Below are 21561 nucleotides of genomic sequence, written 5' to 3'. Positions count from 1 at the left end.
CGTCTTTGGCAGCAACGAATGGCATCCCCAGGAGGTAAGATTGGTGGCGTCCAATGAGACGGCAGGAGAAACGCGCGCATACCTGTCGTAGGAGTGTGTATTTGGAACGTGTCAGATCGTAGTGTTTCGTATCTGCGTGCCATAATGCGCACAGCTGCATTTTTCAATACCGATTCACTGAATTGTAGCCCATAACAGTTCTCGCGAATGTTCCACTGACAACATTTATCTTCACGTCCTTCGGACAGCGAAGCCAGTCCAGTTCGCAACGCGCACTATTGTTTTTCACTGGGACTGCTCCATGGTGTGGCGCCATTACCATCTGATGGAAAGAGCTGAAACATAAGTATAGCTGTTTATTCCCCCGGCAATTTCTAAGCAGAGAAGCGGGCCAAATGGCAGTATCGACATAAAATTTTGGTGCATAATTATACCCTGAAGTTTTAGGGTTAAACCCGATTTTCCCCCGAATTTGCACCCCGAATCGAGGTTCACCGGTTTAGGGTTAAACCCGATTTCTACCCACAAAACTGCACCTAAGCTAGGCATCTCACAGCAATGACATACTAATTTTTCACAAAATACACGGTTGACTTCAACATCTGATACTCTGAATAGGCTGTACAACGAACGTTTGTTCGACAATAGAGCCCGATTTATCCCCAAATTCAGTCTGATGGTAATTTTTCCGCCCGAATTTGCATGAATTTTCGACATCAAGTGATTGACCTGATTTCTACCCCCCCGAATTTGGAAAAATATAAAACCCGAAAACTTCAGGGTCTATGCATAATACGTCCTCTAACACCTACTTTAGCTTCCCCAACACCGCTTTTATTTGCTTTATCGCCATTACAAACACCAAAGTTTATCTTGGCAAACCCTGTATATTGCAATGCGAATGCCGAACAGACCAGCTCGGAGACAATCGCCTCCACTGCGCTCCCATTCATGTGTCTGGCTTTCGTAATCATGGTGTTAGCTACAGATGGAGAGCGAACCTTTAAAACTCGCTCATTTATTATGTAAGCTAATTTTTGGAAGAAAAACATGGCCAAGTTCACTGTGAAGAGGTGATAATAGCGCTACTTGACTCGGGTAATTTGCTGCCATAGGATAGCACACTTTTGCCAACATTTTCTGACTGGTGTCACAGTGACACAGCCAGAAGGGGAGTTTCGGGGGTTCAAATTCACCTCCTCTCCCCCACCACATCATACCTTTGGTAGCGCACTTGGATGAAATAGTCTCCTCCATATAATGTACCCGTGGAACCCCTCCCAAAATAGAATTTTCTGGCTATGCTACCGGTGTCATTCACCAGCTACTTTTGTCAGGTGTCATATTTTCTGCGACTGTACCACTGGTAACATTACGAAAAGACCCGGAACAGAAAACCCAATACAGAAAAGAATCCCCTCACGTACACTGCCTCAGCAGCTCTTCTGCCCTGTTCAGGTATTCATTGGCTTTTTCCGTAAGGCCAGCCACCTGTGAACCAGCTAGAAAGGCCGACTGAAGAGCTTGCGCTGCCTCCTGTAAAAGTAAAACGAAAATTTTTCGCCATAGTTTGTCAACATAACTCGTCGACAAACTCGAAACTTGTCGACACTTTTGGATATTACGCTTGCACGTATCATGCACGCGTTATATAGCATTCGTGGTAAGTATAAACAATACGTGGCGGCGTCAAATTCCAGGAAAACAGTGCTATTCACCCTGTAATAAAACGCGGCAGGGGTTGTAGCTCCAGCTCGATCGAACTGAACGGCCCTCGAAGCGAATTCCACTGCATCTTGTTCGAACTGTGTTTTTTCATCACACATGATGGTGAGCGCATGCCCGCCCCCTCCAGATATACGGCACACCTACGCAGAAGATAAAAACGGCAAGTTGTAAATGTGTCATTCGCTTTTTATATTGATATTCGCGTGAAACTCTTTTCAGCTCGCACTTGCTTACCCCCTCTCGATTGGAAACTGCTGCATGTACCGCTGCTGCTGCCTCATACAGGCGACATTTGTGGAACGTAACACTATACGCCCTCCTCAGTTCCGGGTTCACAATTTTTGCCAGGACAGAGAATATGTTACAGTAATATTCGCTGTATTTAATGAACTTATGAATATTAACCGGTGAATCTTCTCCCCTTTCTCGCACAGCGGACAGTTAACCCACTTCCGGTCCGGTGTAAACATTTGAGTTTTCTTCGCTCGCGACAAACAAAGTCAGATTAAGTTTTGAGATTAGTGTCATCGTGATGACAGAAGCTGCAGGTAATATCGCTGAACGATGCAGATTTTGCATCGTCAAGTTTTAGGAGGTGTAAATGATTTTTGAAGCGATGTCTTCATTGGGCATACTACGTGGTGTGGCACAACGTATCGTTGGAACCCCCCCTATCTGGAGATCTTATGCTTGTTACGCAGGTTGGCAGTTGGTTAAATTGGCTGTCAGTTGTGCAAACTTGTGAGTTGCAAACTCAGGAATGCTCTGTTTTGACTGCGTACCGCAGGCGTGTCCACAGGAAGTGTCGCCGTGTGTTACTCGACGATGTTCATCTTCGAAGTTCAACTTCGAAGTTTCTACGGGCACTGGACTGTCTCTTGTTTTGGTAGTATGTCATGCTTAAGCTGTACGAAAGGACGAATTCGGAGACCCAGCTGTAGCTGTCAGTCAGCGTTCTTTTCAATTTGTTAATTTAATTTGGAAAACGTAACCTTCCATAGCGCTTGGCAGAGTTCACTGTTATAGTATTTACTTCAGGACATATTTTTTTATTATTCACTTTCAGTGTTTCAAAGTGAGTTCCAGATAGCTCAAAATTTTGCACGGGCATGATGTGATCCTGGGAATACGACTTGCGTATATCCATTTAGTTCAATTAGCGCAAGCTGTGCAGATTTGTGAGTTGTGCGATGTTGTCGTTTCTAAATCTTTATTTAATCCTCTTTGTCACACTATTTTTGCTTTGTATTGTCCGTATTGTCTCGACGTCACCAATTTTTAATGGCTTTCGAGACTGTTACCTACTTACTGAAATATGGCTTCATACGATCACCTCCCACGTTGTGATTAGCATTAACCTGTTTGATAGGATTGACCTGTTTGATAGCATAATAATTTTCTATCTATATATCTATCTATCTAGCAGTTATGTGGCAAATACCAAGCTTAACTATGTGGAACTGGAAACGAAAAAGATAATCTATTTCCCAGTACAACAGTGTGACGGCGCAATCAGTCCGCAAATGGTATTTCCGTACGATGCGAAAGTGTTGCTGTTTTGTCGCAGGACCGAGAGTATGATGGTAGAATGTGTGAGCTGGCAACGGTGCTGCACGACTTTCGCAACGATGCGGATAACACGTACCTCTGCAAGGGGGAACAGCTGCAGGTGCTCGACAAGGACAGCACCCACTGGTGGAGGGTGACCCGCAACGTAAACAACTGCAAACACGATTTCTACGCTCCCGTCCGGTACCTTCAGCTCATCGCAGCCAGCACGCAGGAAGCCAAAGAGGTGAACATGATTTTTCTCAATTCTGCATGCAGTATTTATTTATTTATTTATTTAAAGTTCCCCAAAGGCTCTTCAGAGCGCTACATGGGAGAGTAGGATGGTACATGCATGTCAGCAACACAAAAACGATGAGAGGAAAAAAAAGAAAAAGTACAAAACACTGAATATGAAGAATACATGGAGCATGATTAGAAGGAGCAGTCATGAAATGTTTCCCAGCATGTGCAGACTTGTTTGCGCATATATCGGAATGAATTTAAAAAACGCAGAGGGGACGACTTAGTTGGTGCAGCGACACGACTCAGTGCTTCACATGTTTCAAGGTCACAATCTAGTGCCTCTTGTGGTAGAGCCTCTTTATGGTGAAGTTGGTTGGACCATTAAAAAACTTTGCGATATAAAAATCTCCACTACATGGCTGGGGTGTCGACAGATTGCGACCGCAGGCTTACTTCACTATAACCATACCATCACTATATCCAGGTTCGCTATACAGGGTGTTTGCTCTAACGAGTCCAGAAATTGCATATAAAGCGAGCGATAAAAGAAAAGCAAGTGTTACTTTTCTGCTACTTGAGTAAGAAACAGGTACTGCTTCACTAGTAGCACTTGTTTCTTAGTAAAATAGTTGAAAAGTAGCTCTCGTTTTTCTTCTATCGCTCGCTTTAAATAAAATTTCTTGACACGTTAGAGCAAACATCCTGTATGGAGGTTGTACTACAGTGGTTTTCAAACTTCGTGAGATGAAGGAATCCCACGCATTTTCTTTTGCATAGCAAGGAACCAGACCGACGAGACCTGGGAAATGCCTATGGAGGGCAATGTAATAAATGTAACTTCTTGAAATGAAGGGCAACTTTGAATATATTTATGCAATTATATTTCCAAAAACGTCACTGGAAATGATACACATTGTGGGTTCTTTCATGAAGAATGTATCCCTACTTAACCTGCTCTTTTGCAGTATAAGCTGTAAATCCCACGTGTGAGGACATGTCACGTTACAATGTACCGTATTTTCACGCGTATTAGCCGCACCGCAGATAAGCCGCAGGACTCGATTTTAGATACATTTTGAAAATGTTTTTGCAGATAAGCCGCATTCGCAGATAAGCCGCGGGTAATACGACGCGACTGCTTTGTGCGCTAAACCAGTGGTGCACATACAAAATCAACAGAGACGCTCAACGCTCGTCAGCGCTGTACTCCCTGCCAGCCGCCCTGTTCCCGTACTTGTCCGCGAAGTCGACGACTTTTAGTTTGAAGCCGCTGTCGTGGCTGTGCCTCAGCGTTTGAGCCATGCCTCACCTCTAACTGCCGTGCCCGTGTCCACGAATGCTGCTGCTCTCGTCAAATGAGAACTGACGCTTAGCTGACCACGTTTTATCCCGATGACAGATGTATTGAACCCTTCCTGTGGGTCTGCCGACAAAGGAGACCGTGGGGAAGGCCATAAACCCTGTCCACATTCCGGTGTCGGCATGATGTACAGGGTGTGTGCAGAAAAACATGACCCGCATTTTTACATGTAACTCGTTGTCTACTTAGCCGAGGAACTTCCGGTGGCGCACGACGGCGTATTTATGCGTGCGAAAGCTACAAAAAAATCCTGGAAGCCATACTCAGTGTAAAAAAATAAACAGAGCGCGAAAACATGGGCTTCCATGCATTAGAATAGGGCGGCCATGACACTGCATGGTAGTGTATTTCGGTCTCATGAGAGTTATGTGCAGGCACCGCTAGGGGTACTGCCGATCAGCATCCATGTGGGACATCGTTTCGATTTATGCACCGATAGCTCCCCTAGCGGTACTTGAACACAACTCTCCTACGTGCACCATGTTGCCCTTTCACATACACCCTGTTGTCCACCATGTTGCCCTATTCTGATGCACGGAAGCCGACGTTTTCGTTGTTCCGTTTATTTTTTAAGCTGAGTATGGCTTTCACAATTTTTATGCAGATTTCGCACGCATAAATGCGCCATCGTGCGCCACCGGAAGTTCGTTAGTTAGGTAGGCAACAAGCCATGTGCCTAAATGCGGGTCATGTTTTTCTGCACACACCCTGTATAACAGAGGAGGTCAGTTCTAGTGTTCTACTAAGATCGGATTGTGCCCTTGTTGCGCGTTTTCGAGGATTGACGGGCTAGTCAACTCGAATGTGGAGTGGACCCGCCCCTGTTCGGTATTGTTCGTGCACTGGCAGGGCGGTCCTGTTCCGAAAAACATGAGGCACTGTCAGCCCTTTCGTTTAACCCGGGGTATGGGGAAAGTACCAGGGAAAAACAGTCACCAGATAAGCCGCACCCACGGATAAGCCGCAGAGCGTCCGCGAAAAAAATAAATCGCGCATAAGCCGCGGCTAATACGCGTGAAAATACGGTACCTTGTGACGGGTATTCTCTCCCAGGTATTCTTAGCCAAACCCAAACTCTTTCGAAATCTCTCCGACTGGACTTGTTCACGACTCCAGATGACTGTCCGTGGAACCCATTTCGAGAACCTCCGCTCTAGTAGTACGTTGGAATGTTGAAGTGCACGTGCGCCATCAGCTCTGCTTACGTTTGGTCGGCCTTTTTCTTTTCTTTTCTTTTCTTTTTTTTCATTTGGCTCATGGTTGGTTTGGTGTAGCGCAGCTATGACCCAATTACAGTTCCTGGAATCCACAACTTCCACTTGTGCACATTGAGTGAACATTTGCAGATAATATGTAGGGCCTGACTTTTTCGGGTTTTATTTTTGGCCAAATTCGGGGGGTAAATATCGGGTGATATTTTCATTTGAAAATTCGGGTGTATTCGGGTTAAATCCCGTTACGGCATATTCTGTCGTCAGAAATTCGGGTGTATTCGGGTGATTTTTTTTGTTTAATAAAAATTTGTCTTAACATGGAACTAATGTTTAGCAATGTTATCAAACTTTATTTTAATGCACGCTTATGAGTGTGCCACGCGACCGGGATGCTTTCGGGTAGATTCGGGTTAAACCCGAATTTTACAGATTTCGTTCGGCGGGTAAATATCGGGCGGATACGGGTTTAACCCTAAAAAGTCAGGCCCTAATAATATGTAGGGCCTGACTTTTTCAGGTTGAATACAGCAAAATCGGGGGGTAAATATCAGGTTATATTTAGGGCCTGAAGTTTTCGGGAAATATTATTTTCTAAATTCTTGGGGAAAAATTCGGGTAAATAAACGTGTGCACTAAATTCATGCGAATTCGGGTAAAAAGAACTTCCATTACGCTAAAATCGGGGAGAAATCGGGCTCAGTTATTCAAACTAACTGTAGCGATTTGGTACAAACGGTGATGTAACTGAATTCTTCTGCCAAACAGGTATAAGTTGGTGCATTCCTACAGACATCCCAGAGAGGGCAGTTTGCCTGGTAAAAATTGGGTTTCACCCCAAAAGAGGCAACCTTCAATTCGGGGTGCAAATTCGGGGAAGAATCGGGTAAGACCCTAAAACTTCAGGCTCTGGTTGTATTTTGCTTCAATAATTTGGGTGTAATCGGGTTGAACTGAACATGTTTCAACCTAATTCTGGTTGAATCGAGTTGGATCAGGCCTAAAACTTTGGTTTACTCGGCGTAATATGCATGACACAGCAGTAGACACTGAGTATCAATACTTAGTCTATGCATCTAAGAGGCAGCAGAGTGATTGGTGACTTCAGATTCTCCTGGTCCAGCAGTTTTCGGGGAAACACCGGGTTAAACCCTATTTTTCCTGATTTGAATCGGGAGGTAAATATCGGGTATAATCTGGTATAACCCTAAAAAGTCAGGCCCTGATAATGTGTGATAATGTGCTCACATAACATATACCCTTTGATAATATAACCTCACATATAATCCTCACATAATATACACTTTGTCTACCAAAAATACGTACAAATTATGGACATTTTTCGTTTCAATACTTGGCAGTTAAACTATGAAATTCATTGCATGAGTCTATTCAGGGCTGTAAAGCACCATTTATATTTATAAAACACGTAAGATATTATTTCAAATATCAAAGTTGATGAGATGTAAAACCATACAAAATTATTATTATTATTATTATTACAGCATAACTGGCTCTTGTAGTAAAGCTTGAGGTACGTACAATACGTGTAAATATGTTGAACGACAGTGTAATGTTTGCGTACCTGCCTTACATGTATTTTTTTTATTTTTGTCATACCGTTACGACTGGAATCAGTGACACGCCGCGAGCATTTGATCCCTTTCATGTTTGTCACCATTTTCAGATTTTATTATTCGACCTGCGAAGTTGTCAATAGGTCACGTAAAATAATGTAAAAACTAAACAAAACAATTTCCTTCCTTCCTTTTTATTTTTTTCTTTCAAGAGTCCAACATGCGAAAAAGCGCGTCGCTGCAGCCCGAGTCCGCAGCAGAAGCAGGCAACTCCAGTGTCGGTGAAATCGAGCAAGTCGTCGTCGTCTTCCTTGGATGGCTTCGACGACTCCCATGCCCTCCACTCCGGCATGCACATCCATCGTCTCTCCATAGGTAACGCGGGAGGAAGTTCCGTAAACCACTCGTACGAGTCCCTGGATACGGAACCCGAGGTGGACTATTACTCGGACGAAGGCAACCTTTCGTGTGGTTCCTGCCAACTTGATGCTTCTGGGGACTCTCTGCCAAACGGACAGAAGGACAGCCAAGTATGTGGACGTCTTACCTCATTGTCCGAGAGCTTAAAGTAGCACAGAAGTCATTTTTAACACCCGGTTTCCTTCCTATAAAACTGTTAAGTAGGCCAGTAAGATGCACCATGCGAAGTAATTTACACCTCAGAGTCATAATTATCGCAGGAATTGAATTTAAAATACGCCGCAAAAAGCGACCGTGCGCAACGGTGGTGAAGAGCAGTACCAGCCTGTGATCTACCTGGAACCTTGCGCTGACGCTATAAGGAGAACGCTCGCTGATTGGCCTAGAGAAATGTTGTCTGCTACTCCGCTGTCGTCTGCTACTCAGCTGTTCGGGGTTCTGATAAAGCCTTTCTCCTTGCTCGGTAATGCTTCGTCCGCTCCTTCTATCCCCAATTCTCCGGGAAAAGTGGCAAAACAGGTTTACGGCGGCAAAGGGACAAGGCGCTGACCCCCCACTGACAGGCAAACCAGAACGAGTCTCCTTATGCCGTCATCGGTGACGTGGGATCATACCTCCTCATCCTCGTTATAGCTGGAGTGGGGAGTTAAGGGTGAAGGCGCGGAGCTATGTTTATGTGAGTTTTTTTTTCTGGGAAACAAATTGCACACATCAAAACCTTTCGCGCTATTCGGTATAATGACACACACACTTTCATCAGATGTCTTAATCTGAAATTTTTTTGGATGGCCCTTTGAGAAACCAAATGCAACCCACTAAGTGTATGGCATCGTTTCATACGTTGTAGTCCATGGAGCCGACACGCAGAGTCCCACATTCATCACTTGAACGTTTTTTTTTTTGTTTTTTTTTTTCTACAGTCAACACGTGTTAATATGACACTCGTTAGTATGACACCCTCACTTTATGACCGATTTTCTGGGGCACCGTTTGTTCCCAATGGAGGTCCTGTGTGTTAAAGTCCCTGGTTATTATGACGACTCGATAATCCGACTATGACCAACATTTCGTGGAAGAACTGGGGTGAACACGTGTATTCTTCCCCCGTTACTGTGACCGTCCACCAAAGACCGAGTCGTCCTCCTGACCTTAAAGTCCAGTGGCCCTGGGAAAACATACCCACGGTGAATGCCGGAGTCAAAACACCTGTTCTACCGAGTCATCCTCCTGACCCACAAGTCCAGCGGTCGAGGGATGACCTACGCACGTTACGTATTCGCCATCGCCCGTGCAATTGAGTCAGCGGGAAAAGCCACACATTGACAGCTTTTTAAGCGGACGTTTTTAGCTGATTTCTTTCGTCGATAACTTGTTAGTAAGTTGTAAGGCTGCGAATAATAAATTGTGTTGGTAAAATAAAATAAATTTAATTTAATTTAATCAAATTTAATTTACTTCAATAAATGAGACAGAGCCACACTGACTTCCTTTATGAAGGGCTTACCAGGAGCATCAACCATGTTGCTCGTTAATATGACAATTCGCTTTATGACCAAAATCTGCAGGGATGGCCTTGGTCATATTAACGAGGGTTGACTGTATCGGGTTTTTAAAACGGCATTTTTTTTCTCAAGCCACCGTCAACGGTGGCACCGAAGAACACCGAGAGACATTGGCAGATGAACAGGAAGTGACGTTTTATGTGTGCGTGCTTGCCCGGAATTCCCGAGAGTCACCGTGCCGAAAGTAGCGTGCCGAATACATTTTGATGTGCATGCTCTGTGTACATAGATCAATGTGTACCAGGTGATTTCTTCAAAAGTTTGGAAACGGTTTCAGAACCCCTTTAATGTGAGCCATTTTTCGTAAGGTTAATGCTCCAGTACATATAGCACGTTCAGATAGGCACTATTCATTTAGGCAATGGCACGCTGCAGAGCAGTGGATGCGTGTGGTGGGAAAATGTGGGAATGGACCACAAACTAATGAGCCTTCACTGGGCGCATTAAGTACACAGTGACTCTCGCACTCCAAATGGAGTGACTCTGTCTAACCATATGAGGAGCCTCTGCTTACCACTCCAAATCCTCGCCTGCTTGCCGGCCGCCGTCTATCGCATTCTGCTCACACCTATTTCCGGTTCGGAGTGCTTGGCTTGGCGGATATCAGATGTGATTTTTAAAAGCGGAGCACAGAATAAATTGGTTTATAATGGCTAAATAGAACATAATGGCTATAACCGTCAAAGCACATGTGAGAGCTGGTGGAACTACAGTCGCCGACTGACTTTTCGGACTTGAAGGAGCCACAAAATCAGTCCAAATTTGTATCGAGCAGTCCAAACTTTGTTAAAAAAAAGGGAAAGAAAAACATTGTTTGAGCACTGACACTGGTTTGAAATAACTGTCGACTGCTAGCATAGCCTTGTTGTGATACACTTCCATGAGCGTAGTAACGGTCATGATATATGGAAATGCACATCGGGTCGGTGGGATAAGCTGCATTGAGAGTGACGGTCATCACATTCCCTGTGGTCTTCTCTATGTTCATTCACCAGTTTACTTGTTTCCATGGTGAGCATCCTACTCTTTTTACCAACTGCGAGTATTTTTCCCTGCTACTGAATACAACCCCTGAAGTTGTGAATACATTTATTGGAACCTATAATGTACAACGGGACCTATGGAACATCCTTTCTAATCAGATTGTTTGCTCCAAAAATGTCCTGCATTTTGTGAAGCTGCTCGATGATCGACTCTGTTGCGCCGTGCTAGAGTTGCAGTGTTGTTTAGAACATTGTGTTGTAGTGTCCATTACTCATGCTTTGACCGACAGATGGCGTTTAGCGTTATGAATAAATACAAATAAATAAAGCAAATAAAATGAGTAATGACCGATAATGTAAGTACAGAAAGTTTTTTTTTAAAATCACTCGTGGGTGCCTGCTCTGCATGCTGATCGGAAGGGAGAGGGCAGACGCACGCATGGGAGCAGTTCCTGTTTTGGTTCCTCAGCAACACAACTTCCTTATCACATGCGTTTGACACATCACCTGTCCCGACCCCCCCCCGTACATGTGTGTGCGCCTACTATGACACTAGGTAGTGGTTAGTCCCATCTGCTTTATGATGGGACTAACCACTCATCTCATCATCGTTTGCTCGAACCATGTCACACATGCCACAGTTCGTGCTTTGCACAGAAGTGTGGTTTTCATTTTGTGGAAGTATTTCCTGATGAAATCTCTGTGCTCGAAAAAGTTTGTTAACTATAACTAGGGCCTGATTTTTTAGGGTTAAACCTGTATCCGCCCAATATTTACCCCCGAACAAAATCTGTAAAATTCGGGTTTAACCCGAATCTACCCGAAAACATCCAGGTCGCGTGGCACACTTATAAGCGTGCATTAAAATAAAGTTTGATAACATTGCTAAACATTAGTTCCATGTTAAGACAAATTTTTATTAAACAAAAAAAATCACCCGAATACACCCGAATTCCTGACGACAGAATATGCCGTAACGGGATTTAACCCGAATACACCCGAACTTTCAAATAAAAAATATCACCCGATATTTACCCCCCGAATTTGGCCAAAAATAAAACCCGAAAAAGTCAGGCCCTAACTATAACTAGACCCTGAAGTTTTCAGGTTTTATATTTTTCCAAATTCGGGGTGCAGAAATCAGGTCAATAAATTGATGTCCAAAATTCATGCAAATTCGGGCAGAAAAATTACCATCAGACTGAGTTCGCGGAGAAATCGGGCATTATTGTAGAATAAACGTTCACTGTACCGTTTATCCAGAGTGCCAGAAGTAAGGGGCAGTCGCATATTTTGTGAGAAACTAGTATATCGATGCCTTGAGGTGCCTAGTCTAGGTGCAGTTTTGCAGGTAGAAATCGGGTTTAACCCTAGATAGGTGAAACTCAATTCGGGGTGCAAATTCGGGGAGAAATCGGGTTTAGCTCTAAAACAACAGGGTCTAACTATAATTGGAGCCTGAAGTTTTAGGGTTTAGCCTGATTCTTCCCTGAATTGCACCCCGAATTGAAGGTTGCCTTTTTGGGGTGAAACCCGATTTTTACCCGGGAAATTGCCCTCGCTGGGATGTCTGTAGGAATGAACGACTAACTTACTTGTTTGGCGGCAAATGCAGTTACATCACCGTTTGTACCAAACCACTACAGTTAGTTTAACTAAGCGTGATTTCTCCCCGAATTTAGCGTACTGGAAGTTTTTTCACCCGAATTTGCATGAATATAGGTAGGGCCTGACTTTTTAGGGTTAAACCTGTATCCGCCCGATATTTACCCCCCGAACGAAATCTGTAAAATTCGGGTTTAACCCGAATCTACCCGAAAACATCCGGGTCGTATGGCACACTCATAAGCGTGCATTAAAATAAAGTTTGATAACGTTGCTAAACATTAGTTCCATGTTAAGACAAATTTTTATTAAACAAAAAAAATCACCCGAATACACCCGAATTCCTGACGACAGAATATGCCGTAACGGGATTTAACCCGAATACACCCGAATTTTCAAATAAAAAATATCACCCGATATTTACCCCCCGAATTTGGCCAAAAATAAAACCCGAAAAAGTCTGCCCTAAATATAGGGCGCATGTTTATTTACCCGATTTTTACCCCCCCCCCCCCCCCCCCCCGAATTTAGAGAAAAAAAATTTCCCGAAAACTTCAGGCTCTAACTATAATGGTAAGAACATTGATTGAAATCGATCTTGTCTAATGAACCCTGTTTGATCCTTGCAGAAGTACGATGATTCTCCCATCTACGCCAACTTTCCTGTGGTGACACCGCTGAGTCCTCCGCGCCCGTCTCCCGAGGACGTCCCTCAACGTTTCCTTAGTGACCACTGGGCAGAATATGTTGCCCACGTAGGGCGCAAGTACTACTATAATTTTCGTACTGGAGAGAGCTCCTGGAAGCCTCCGAGGAGGAGGAACGTGCAGCAGGGCAGCTTGGATGTGAGTACTGGCCATGGTTTTCGGGTGGTAGGCTTGGAATATCATATCGTTTGGCTACAGTACTTGTGTGATTGTAGCGCACATCTTTTTTTTCTTCAAAACGTGTGCTCAAAATCATATGCATGTGTACAATTGGGCCCAAAAATAGATATTCGGAGAAAAAGATTAAAAAGCATCTTATGAACCTCTTTTCACTATGCCCCTTCAAGCACGTTGCAACTTTTTCACGTTTTACTGCTAGCTGATGTCCGAAAGTGATTCTGCTCTGATTGACATTTCATTTGTGGAAAATTCCTAGCAAGCGTTACTGGCATTCGCTAGCTGGCCTGACTAGCATGACTAGTCAGCTGCTTAATCAAGAATATGAAGTATGGCATACTTTGCATTTGCACATGCACATGCACAGGCAGTCTGCAATGCTAGTGCAAGGTTCTGGTATAGTGTGAACCAAGAGGGCATGCTTTCACACGAAGAGAAAAAAGAAAAGGAAAGGGAACGCTACAGAAAGTGTAGACTTCTGAGCACTCCCAACAAATTATCATTACCAGTTATAAAAGGATATAAAGCACAACGAAAAACTTCCTTGTTCTGCTGGGTATGTAAGAATGAACATAGCGTTTGTGCACACTGTGTTCAGACTGTAGTCTCTGTTCTTTCCTCATGAAGTAAATAGGAATCATTCCAGCATTGTGACATGTACTGATTATTGCGTGTAACAACTGCTAATGGAAGGAACAGTCCAAATGTGTGTCATAAAATCAGGTATTGCAAAGATGAAAGACACTTGCTGTTATGACTACTCAACATTTCGAGCCTGTCACTAATACATTTTCAAAAATTGAAAAAAAAAGAGTCCTGAAAGAGAGTTCTGCAAGAAATTTGTATTAATGTTCTATCTTTTATTTTGTGTTTGATACAGAACTAGCGTTCACTATTCCAAGGAGGTTTCAATTAAGTTTGCAAATATCAGTGGTGGGAACTAGTGCATAGTGGAACTAGATACATTAGAGAAACATGGAAAAGTCAATAAGTTAAAGATGTATTGTAAAAGTTATCATGGCCAGTTAAGTAGCGATGCAGGATGTTTTATCGCTCAGAAATTGCAGGGAATATAATTGCAGTCAGTACATCAATTCATGAAGGCACTAGAAGTCAAGTTGTAAGCCTATGTGTATTTATGTGAGAAGTGCCACTTGTATTTAGAGCCTGAAGTTTTAGGGTTTTACCCGATTCTTCCCCGAATTGAAGGTTGCCTCTTTAGGGTGAAATTCGATTTTTACCCGGCAAATCGCCCTCACTGGGATGTCTGTAGGAATGCATTAATTTACTTGTTTGGCAGAAAAATTCAGTTACAGCACCATTTGTACCAAACCACTACAGTTAGTTGAGTAACTGAGCCCGATTTCACCCCGAATTTAGCACGCCGGAAGTTTTTTCACCCGAATTCGCACGAATTTAGTGCACACGTTTATTTACCCGATTTTTACCCCCCGAATTTAGAAAAAAATATTTCCCGAAAACTTCAGGCTCTACTTGTATTATAATATATTATATTATTATAATATAGCTGTGCGAATAGTTTACAAATATTTCACTTACACTGCGAATCGAATCCGAACAATTTCTTCAGATGGCAAATCGAATTCCAATAATCAGAAAAGGCCCAATTCGAATAATTTCGAATACTACCTCATGGTGAAATATTTTTTTGGTGTTGCGCTCATTAGACGACGTTGTGCTCCAAACATGTGAGCCTTTTCATCCAGCATAAGATGTCGTATGAGAAGGGCCCCTCTTTGTTGTATATGGTAGACTGCATTAGTGGGATGAACTGCTTTGAGAGTTAGTCAACATCGAAAATCTCGATCAAATCTCATTAGTCAACATGTTCAATGCAGCCTGCTTTGTGTGCATCTCCTCCTTTCTATGTTTACATCGTGAATTTCCGCCTGTACTTTTTTTTTAGCAACTGCACATATTTTCGACGTTACTGAACATCACTCTAAAAGTTGGTACTACATTTACCTGAACCTGCAATGCCCAGAGTATGGTGTTGACCATGAGCTCACAAAATGTGCATACTTTAGTGACAGAATATTGTAAACAGTGTAAAGTGGGCTTCACCTAACGCTCGAGAGTGATGAGGTGAAGCCGACTTGCAGAGTTGAGCCGCACACCAAAAGAGCAATTGCGGTAATGTGGAGTGGGCTTCACTTAACTCTTTGATGTAATGAGGCGAAGCCCACTTGCAGAATTGCGATAACGATACCTCGCTTCAGTACCATTTGAAAATTTCGAGTACTGAAAATAAATTGCGAATACCATCAGATATTCGTTTCATATTCGAAATTTCGAATTTTCGCACAGCTCTATTATAAACCCTATTTGTTATCCCCTGCTGTTATGCTCCGACAGGAACCACAGTGTCACTAAAAATAAACAAACTTGCAGCCCTAGTTGCATAAAATAATTAGGGCCTGACTTTTTAGGGTTAAACCCGTATCCGCCCGATATTTACCCCCCGAACGAAATCTGTAAAATTCGGGTTTAACCCGAATCTACCCGAAAACATCCGGGTAGCGTGGCACACTCGTAAGCGTGCATTAAAATAAAGTTTGATAACATTGCTAAACATTAGTTCCACGTTAAGACAAATTTTTATTAAACAATAAAAAATCACCCGAATTCCTGACGACAGAATATGCCGTAACAGGATTTAACCCGAATACACACGAATTTTCCAATGAAAAATATCGCCCGATATTTACCCCCCGAATTTGGCCAAAAATAAAACCCGAAAAAGTCAGGCCCTAATAACATTCGAATAGCATCCGACATTTGTTTCATATTTCAAAATTTCGAATATTCGCTCTATTATAAACCCATTTGTTATCCCCTCCCACAGTGTCACTAAATAAACAGACTTGCAGCCCTAGTTGCATAACATAATTAGGGCCTGACTTTTTCGGGTTTTATTTTTGGCCAAATTCGGGGGGTAAATATCGGGTGATATTTTCATTTGAAAATTCGGGTGTATTCGGGTTAAATCCCGTTACGGCATATTCTGTCGTCAGAAATTCGGGTGTATTCGGGTGATTTTTTTTTTTTTTGTTTAATAAAAATTTGTCTTAACATGGAACTAATGTTTAGCAATGTTATCAAACTTTATTTTAATGCACGCTTAGGAGCGTGCCACGCGACCCGGATGCTTTCGGGTAGATTCGGGTTAAACCCGAATTTTACAGATTTCGTTCGGGGGGTAAATATCGGGCGGATACGGGTTTAACCCTAAAAAGTCAGGCCCTAAACATAATGTGTATCTCACGTGGAGAATCAGTTTACTTGTTTCACTTTCAGGACTTGCACCATTCAGCCTCGCTGTCAGACGCATCCCCCAAGCCCCAGCGAAAGGCTCCCCCGCCATTGCCTCCCGCCAAAAAGAAGCCCGTTAGCAGGCAGCACCATGAAGAGTCCCCAGGGACACCCCCTAGTCCCACTCACGGGGTTGCCCCTCGAGGGCATCCAGTCAGGGGGCAAGCGCTTCAGGAAACGACAACGGCTTTTCAGCAGAATGGCAACAGCACCTTCTACTATGTCATGGATAATGCACATGGTTCAGGCAAAGTGAGTTTGATACCTTCCCTAAGGTTTAAGGTGCAAATTATGGATAGGGCCTGACTTTTTAAGGTTAAACCCGTATCCGCCCGATATTTACCCCCCGAACGAAATCTGTAAAATTCGGGTTTAACCCGTATCTACCCGAAAACATCCGAGTCGCGTGGCACACTCGTAAGCGTGCATTAAAATAAAGTTTGATAACATTGCTAAACATTAGTTCCATGTTAAGACAAATTTTTATATATAAAAAAAAAAATCACCCGAATGCACCCGAATTCCTGACGACAGAATATGCCGTAACGGGAGTTAACCCGAATACACCCGCATTTTCAAATGAAAAATATCACCCGATATTTACCCCCCGAATTTGGCCAAAAATAAAACCCGAAAAAGTCAGGCCCTAATTATGGACAATACTAGGACCTTGCATTTTAGTGCTAGACCTTGTTAAACCTGTTTTTACCCCCAATTTGTATCATCGTCACTTAGGTGAAATCCTGAAAATTCTGAAATATCCTCGCGATCCTGAAAAGTAACTAAGTTGCTTTAGCGTGATAACTGAGTTACTTTTTTGCAAGCTAACTCGAACTACAACCCAGTTAAAAGTACAGTAGAATCTCGATTATACGAATCTCACGGTGTAGCAGAAAAAATTTGTGTGATCCGAAATTCGTATGAAACGAATTAAACCAAAATAAAAATTGAGGCAAGAAAATAGACAGTGACCGTTCATTTTCCATTGCTGTCAGTGAAAGAGGTCGGTGGTAACGCTTTCGTGTATTCGTTTTTTGCCAATGCTGCCTAAATTCGCGAGACGATTCAAAGGGCCCAGCACGTGCTTTCCACCCGCGACTTGCGCGACAGTGTTGTCAAGCGAGCTTCTCCTAAAGCACGCAGGCGCTAGGTGAAGCCGACTTGCGGAGCGGTGACGCGTAATGTTGCGAGAGATTGTCCCGATATGGTTCCCGCAAATTGTTCTGGTCGCTGTTTTCCTGAGCCAGTGTGATGTCACACAGCTTCGCGGTTTATTGTTGGGAGGGAGATAAAATGGTCAAAACAGAGATAAGGTTCGGGGCCATGTAATCCCTTTGATCTTATCTCCACCACCACCACCACCACCACCACCAAAGGGAGAGTCATTGCTATCATTGCGCAACATGACGTAAGGGAGCTCGTGATGAGGATAGTGAGAATCTCCCTCCCTATTCGAAAGAAGTAGCGCCAGAGGCAGAATGACTCGTGCGCTCTTGCGTCAACGACCGGGGGAAACGACCTCTGTCGCATCCTCAGCTCGTTCCTATCATCCGTAAAGGCAAGATAACACATTCGTATCATCTGAACTCTGAATACATGGGAAGAATAGGCAGACTGGAAAAGAATTCGTATCATCCGTGATCCTATCATCCATATTACTTTTTAAGAGCAACTGTTCCATAATTGAGCACCTCCACCGGTGAAGCTGCACTGATTTATCAGTTTTCCTGCCCTGTCACCTTATCAGCCTCAACTTCCTGCCACTACTGGGCACAAGTTTTACATTGCTTATTATTGTAGCATTCACTGCGGCATATCACTTGATGTAATGTCTGACAGCTTAATGCCTGCTACATAACTGTAGTTAGGTAGTAAGCAGTTAACTAGTTTAGTGATCCACCTCTGGCAGCACGCCAGAGTGAGGACAGAATTGTGAGAGAAATAGATAAACGTAAGGCATGTTTTCATGAGTTTTCAATTGTTTTAGATGTCACGCTAATAATCCACACAATAGTAGCTCGTATGCTCAGCACTTTTTGCGTTATGCCTCCAAGCTATACCTGTGGTTAAAAGTTGGTGTGTTGAAATTAATTATGTGTAGTGTTTAATTGGTCAAAAGTGTTAAATATTTATTCGTTGTCTATAATCACAGCTCTTGAAGTACATATCTGTATCTGTTTGCTTCACTTCCCGTTCTTAGCAGGGAATGACAATGACAAATTCCTTATCCTTGTTGTGGCTAAAAGTTGGTATGTTGAAATTAATTATGTGTAGTATTTAATTGGTCAAAAGTGTTAAATATTTGGTCATTATTCTTAAGCACAGCTCTTGAAGTATCTGTATCTGTTCAGGGAATGACAGTGACAAATTCCTTAATCTTTGTTCATCACCATCAAGTTCTCATCCTTTTTCATGATGAATTTTTATCACACCTCATTGCCCTTCGCGCTATTTCACGAGCAGTGACAGCTGTTGGGCGCACCTGAGAATGAGAACTTTATGACTTTTCTTCCAAATTTCCAAATGTTAGTATCATTTGGAAGAACGTACTTCCAGAGAGCAAAGTCCCTAGTAAAGACTCAAAAGGAAATGCAACATACGTGCTTCCTTCCGTTGGTCCACGATGAAGCCACATTGCCCAGAGTGTGCGTTCTCACTATATAAACGTCATTTATCATGCACATACTCCCATATCACTGCTACAGGCGCCACCGCCACTAGCGCAACCGCAGCTGCAAGATTAACGGCAATCTAACGCTGGCTTCCTGCAGCAGGAAGTACACACGCTTCCTGCAAAAACTCTGAACGAGGCTCTCAGATAGCAGCGCCAGCCCCGTTCCGTTATCGTTATGGAGTTGCCGCTGCGCAGTTTTCGCATTTTGAAGTTTGATTTTTTAACATCTCGGCCCGCGGCTTCTGTCTCAGACGGTCTGGAGAGCCCCCTGAGCACTACTGAGTCAGAGTCTGAGCTTGATTTTTTTTCTCTGGCTGATGTCACATCTTCAGATGACGAGGAGGAAGAGGTAATGTGTTTTTCGAGTGGGAATTGCGTTCGCGCTTCCCTTTTGTTCAGCAGCCTTAGTGAATGCGGTAACAATGTGGACGTTATCTGGTTTAGCGGGAGTGGTATGTTTTTATCCAGTAATATAGACTATGGGTATTTGATACATATCTCGAATAACTCGTGCAATGGTTAAAATCTATGTGCTAGGGAACAAAACCGACTTTTGTATCCTGCCTGCTCACTCTTTAACATCAAGGAACTCAGTATGTCTAGGAACTCTCTTGCGTTTACGTGTATTCGTCACGTGTACAATCATGTAAGTAGTCTAGTAAATTTTAAGCAACTTCTAGCTCTATTTTATGGCAGATAGTTTCATAAGGGTTGTGACACTTTTGTGACTCTATGTTACTACTTACTATTATTACTATTGTATATTTTGTATGTGTTGTATTTTCATGCTTAAATCATCTGTCTTTGTATTTCTTACCCTTCTCTAATGCCTCACAGCCTTGTGGGTACAAAAATAATATAAATAAATAATTGTAACTTACTATTATTACTACTCTATGTTTTATATGTGATGTCTTTTCGTGTTTAGATTGTGCGTCATTGCATTTCTTACCACTCCCCTTACCACTTACTTACCACTCAACTCTCTGATGCCTCACAGCCTTGAGGGTACAAAAAATAAAATCAATAATTGTAACTTAATACATTATGCAAGTATTCTACTGCACACCAGAGAAGTAACAAAGAAGTACTAATTACTATTTTTCCATGCATCATTCTGAAATAGGGTACAAAACCTTACCTTGAGCAAACCTATGTGGCTAGCTCTGATGTCAGAAGCGCCAGGGTCTCGGCCATTCTCATTGTCTCTCCTAAGCGTGCGACACCTCCTGTATTAGCCTCACGGGCTGTGATGTCAGAGAGGCTGATGAGTTTCATTATTCACAGTACTGACACTCTAGGCACCTGTTACCCCTTTAAGACCTGAAATGCAAGTTCACATCAATGCAAAGAAGCATCTTCCTCATTTATGCGACCTAACTTAGGGTAAACAGTCACAACTCCTTTGAACAGTCTTCCATATCCTTATGTCATCATGCTTCCACACACTTGTAGGGGTTTGTCATCTATGAGCACAGCTCTGTGTAAGGCTATGAAAAAGATTGCTTTGGATTTTAATTTTTTTTTTAAATTTTAGAGCCCTTTAAGGACATCATTAAAGGGGCACTGAAATGCAAATACGACGATGCCTTTCCCACTTTCAGTGGTACAGCTCCGTCGACGAGGGAGCATCGTCCCTCCCATCCTACGACAGGCCCAACAACCTACCTCTCGCTTCCTTGTCCTTGGAGGAGGAGGAGGAAGAAGAAGACGAGGGGAAGAGCATCGAGGATCACACGGGGTCCGACTCCGTCAACGACAGAGCGAGCAGCAGAAAAGAGCTCGGCGTGGCGCAGGCTGAAACCAGCGCCCGCCCCACCTCTCGATACATGCCAAGCCTCTCCCTCACACCAAAGTTGCGCCGTCTAAAGCCAACTCCCCCTCCGACGCTACCCACCACTCTGGAGCCCAAACTGAGTCGTGCCCTCAGGACGCGTTCTATGATCCTCACAGAAGATTTGTCCCTCAAGGAACCAAATGATGAAGCATTTGAAAACCTTGAGGTGAGCTCTTTCATGAAATCTTTCCCTCACAGAAAGCTGAACCTGACCACCATCTGTGCGCCCTTTTCTTTTGTCAACATGAGCGTATACGAAGAGGGGAGTCAAGTCCTGTAGATCACATAAACAAAATACAGAAACCGACACTGAAGATCGGTGAAACAACACTGAAAATCTTCAGTGTCGGTTTCTGTATTTTTTTTTTTTTTTTGTCAACATGATACAAATTAGACGATTAGATGGGATACGGATTAGAAAAGTCTGACATATTTGCTCATAAAATTTTAGTGTGATGTCATACACTGCAGTCGAAGTGTAAACATGAAGCACGTTAGTCTCTGGCCAATGGCCAAGGTTGACTTGAGAAGTGGCCTGCCTGCAGGCTTTGATGGAAAAGTGGGACAAATTGCATTTTGCCAGGCCCTCTGAA

The 21561-nt window shown here is 43.2% G+C and overlaps 2 protein-coding genes across 8 annotated transcripts in view; one reads left to right on the top strand and one right to left on the bottom strand.

Annotated features, from left to right (window-relative positions):
* LOC135366531 (calpain-7-like) overlaps nt 1-19156 on the bottom strand; it is a 48536-nt gene extending 29380 nt beyond the window's left edge. For 3 of the 4 annotated variants that reach the window (XM_064599258.1, XM_064599260.1, XM_064599259.1), the window contains exons 1-3: nt 19058-19156; nt 1719-1868; nt 1428-1536 (exon numbers count right to left, since the gene is read on the bottom strand). In XM_064599258.1, the coding sequence (XP_064455328.1) occupies nt 1428-1536; nt 1719-1868; nt 19058-19141 (343 nt within the window). In that variant the 5' untranslated portion in view covers nt 19142-19156. Of the gene's footprint in view, nt 1-1427; nt 1537-1718; nt 1869-1962; nt 2057-19057 lie in introns of those variants that run through there. The other variant, XM_064599261.1, reaches the window with a different exon arrangement.
* The window catches only part of LOC135366530 (WW domain-containing protein tag-325-like), a 37371-nt gene continuing 17830 nt past the window's right edge, over nt 2021-21561 (top strand). The window contains exons 1-7 of one of the 4 annotated variants that reach the window (XM_064599256.1): nt 2288-2429; nt 2516-2617; nt 3296-3523; nt 7883-8200; nt 12870-13085; nt 16443-16709; nt 20736-21134. In XM_064599256.1, coding sequence (XP_064455326.1) covers nt 2415-2429; nt 2516-2617; nt 3296-3523; nt 7883-8200; nt 12870-13085; nt 16443-16709; nt 20736-21134 — 1545 coding nt within the window. In that variant the 5' untranslated portion in view covers nt 2288-2414. The other 3 variants (XM_064599257.1, XM_064599255.1, XM_064599254.1) reach the window with 3 other exon arrangements.

The sequence above is a fragment of the Ornithodoros turicata genome, chromosome 8 (assembly GCF_037126465.1).
Source record: "Ornithodoros turicata isolate Travis chromosome 8, ASM3712646v1, whole genome shotgun sequence".
Lineage (NCBI taxonomy): Eukaryota > Metazoa > Arthropoda > Arachnida > Ixodida > Argasidae > Ornithodoros > Ornithodoros turicata.
The sequence above is the reverse complement of the archived record's forward strand: the minus strand, read 5'-3'. Positions and strand labels throughout refer to the sequence as shown.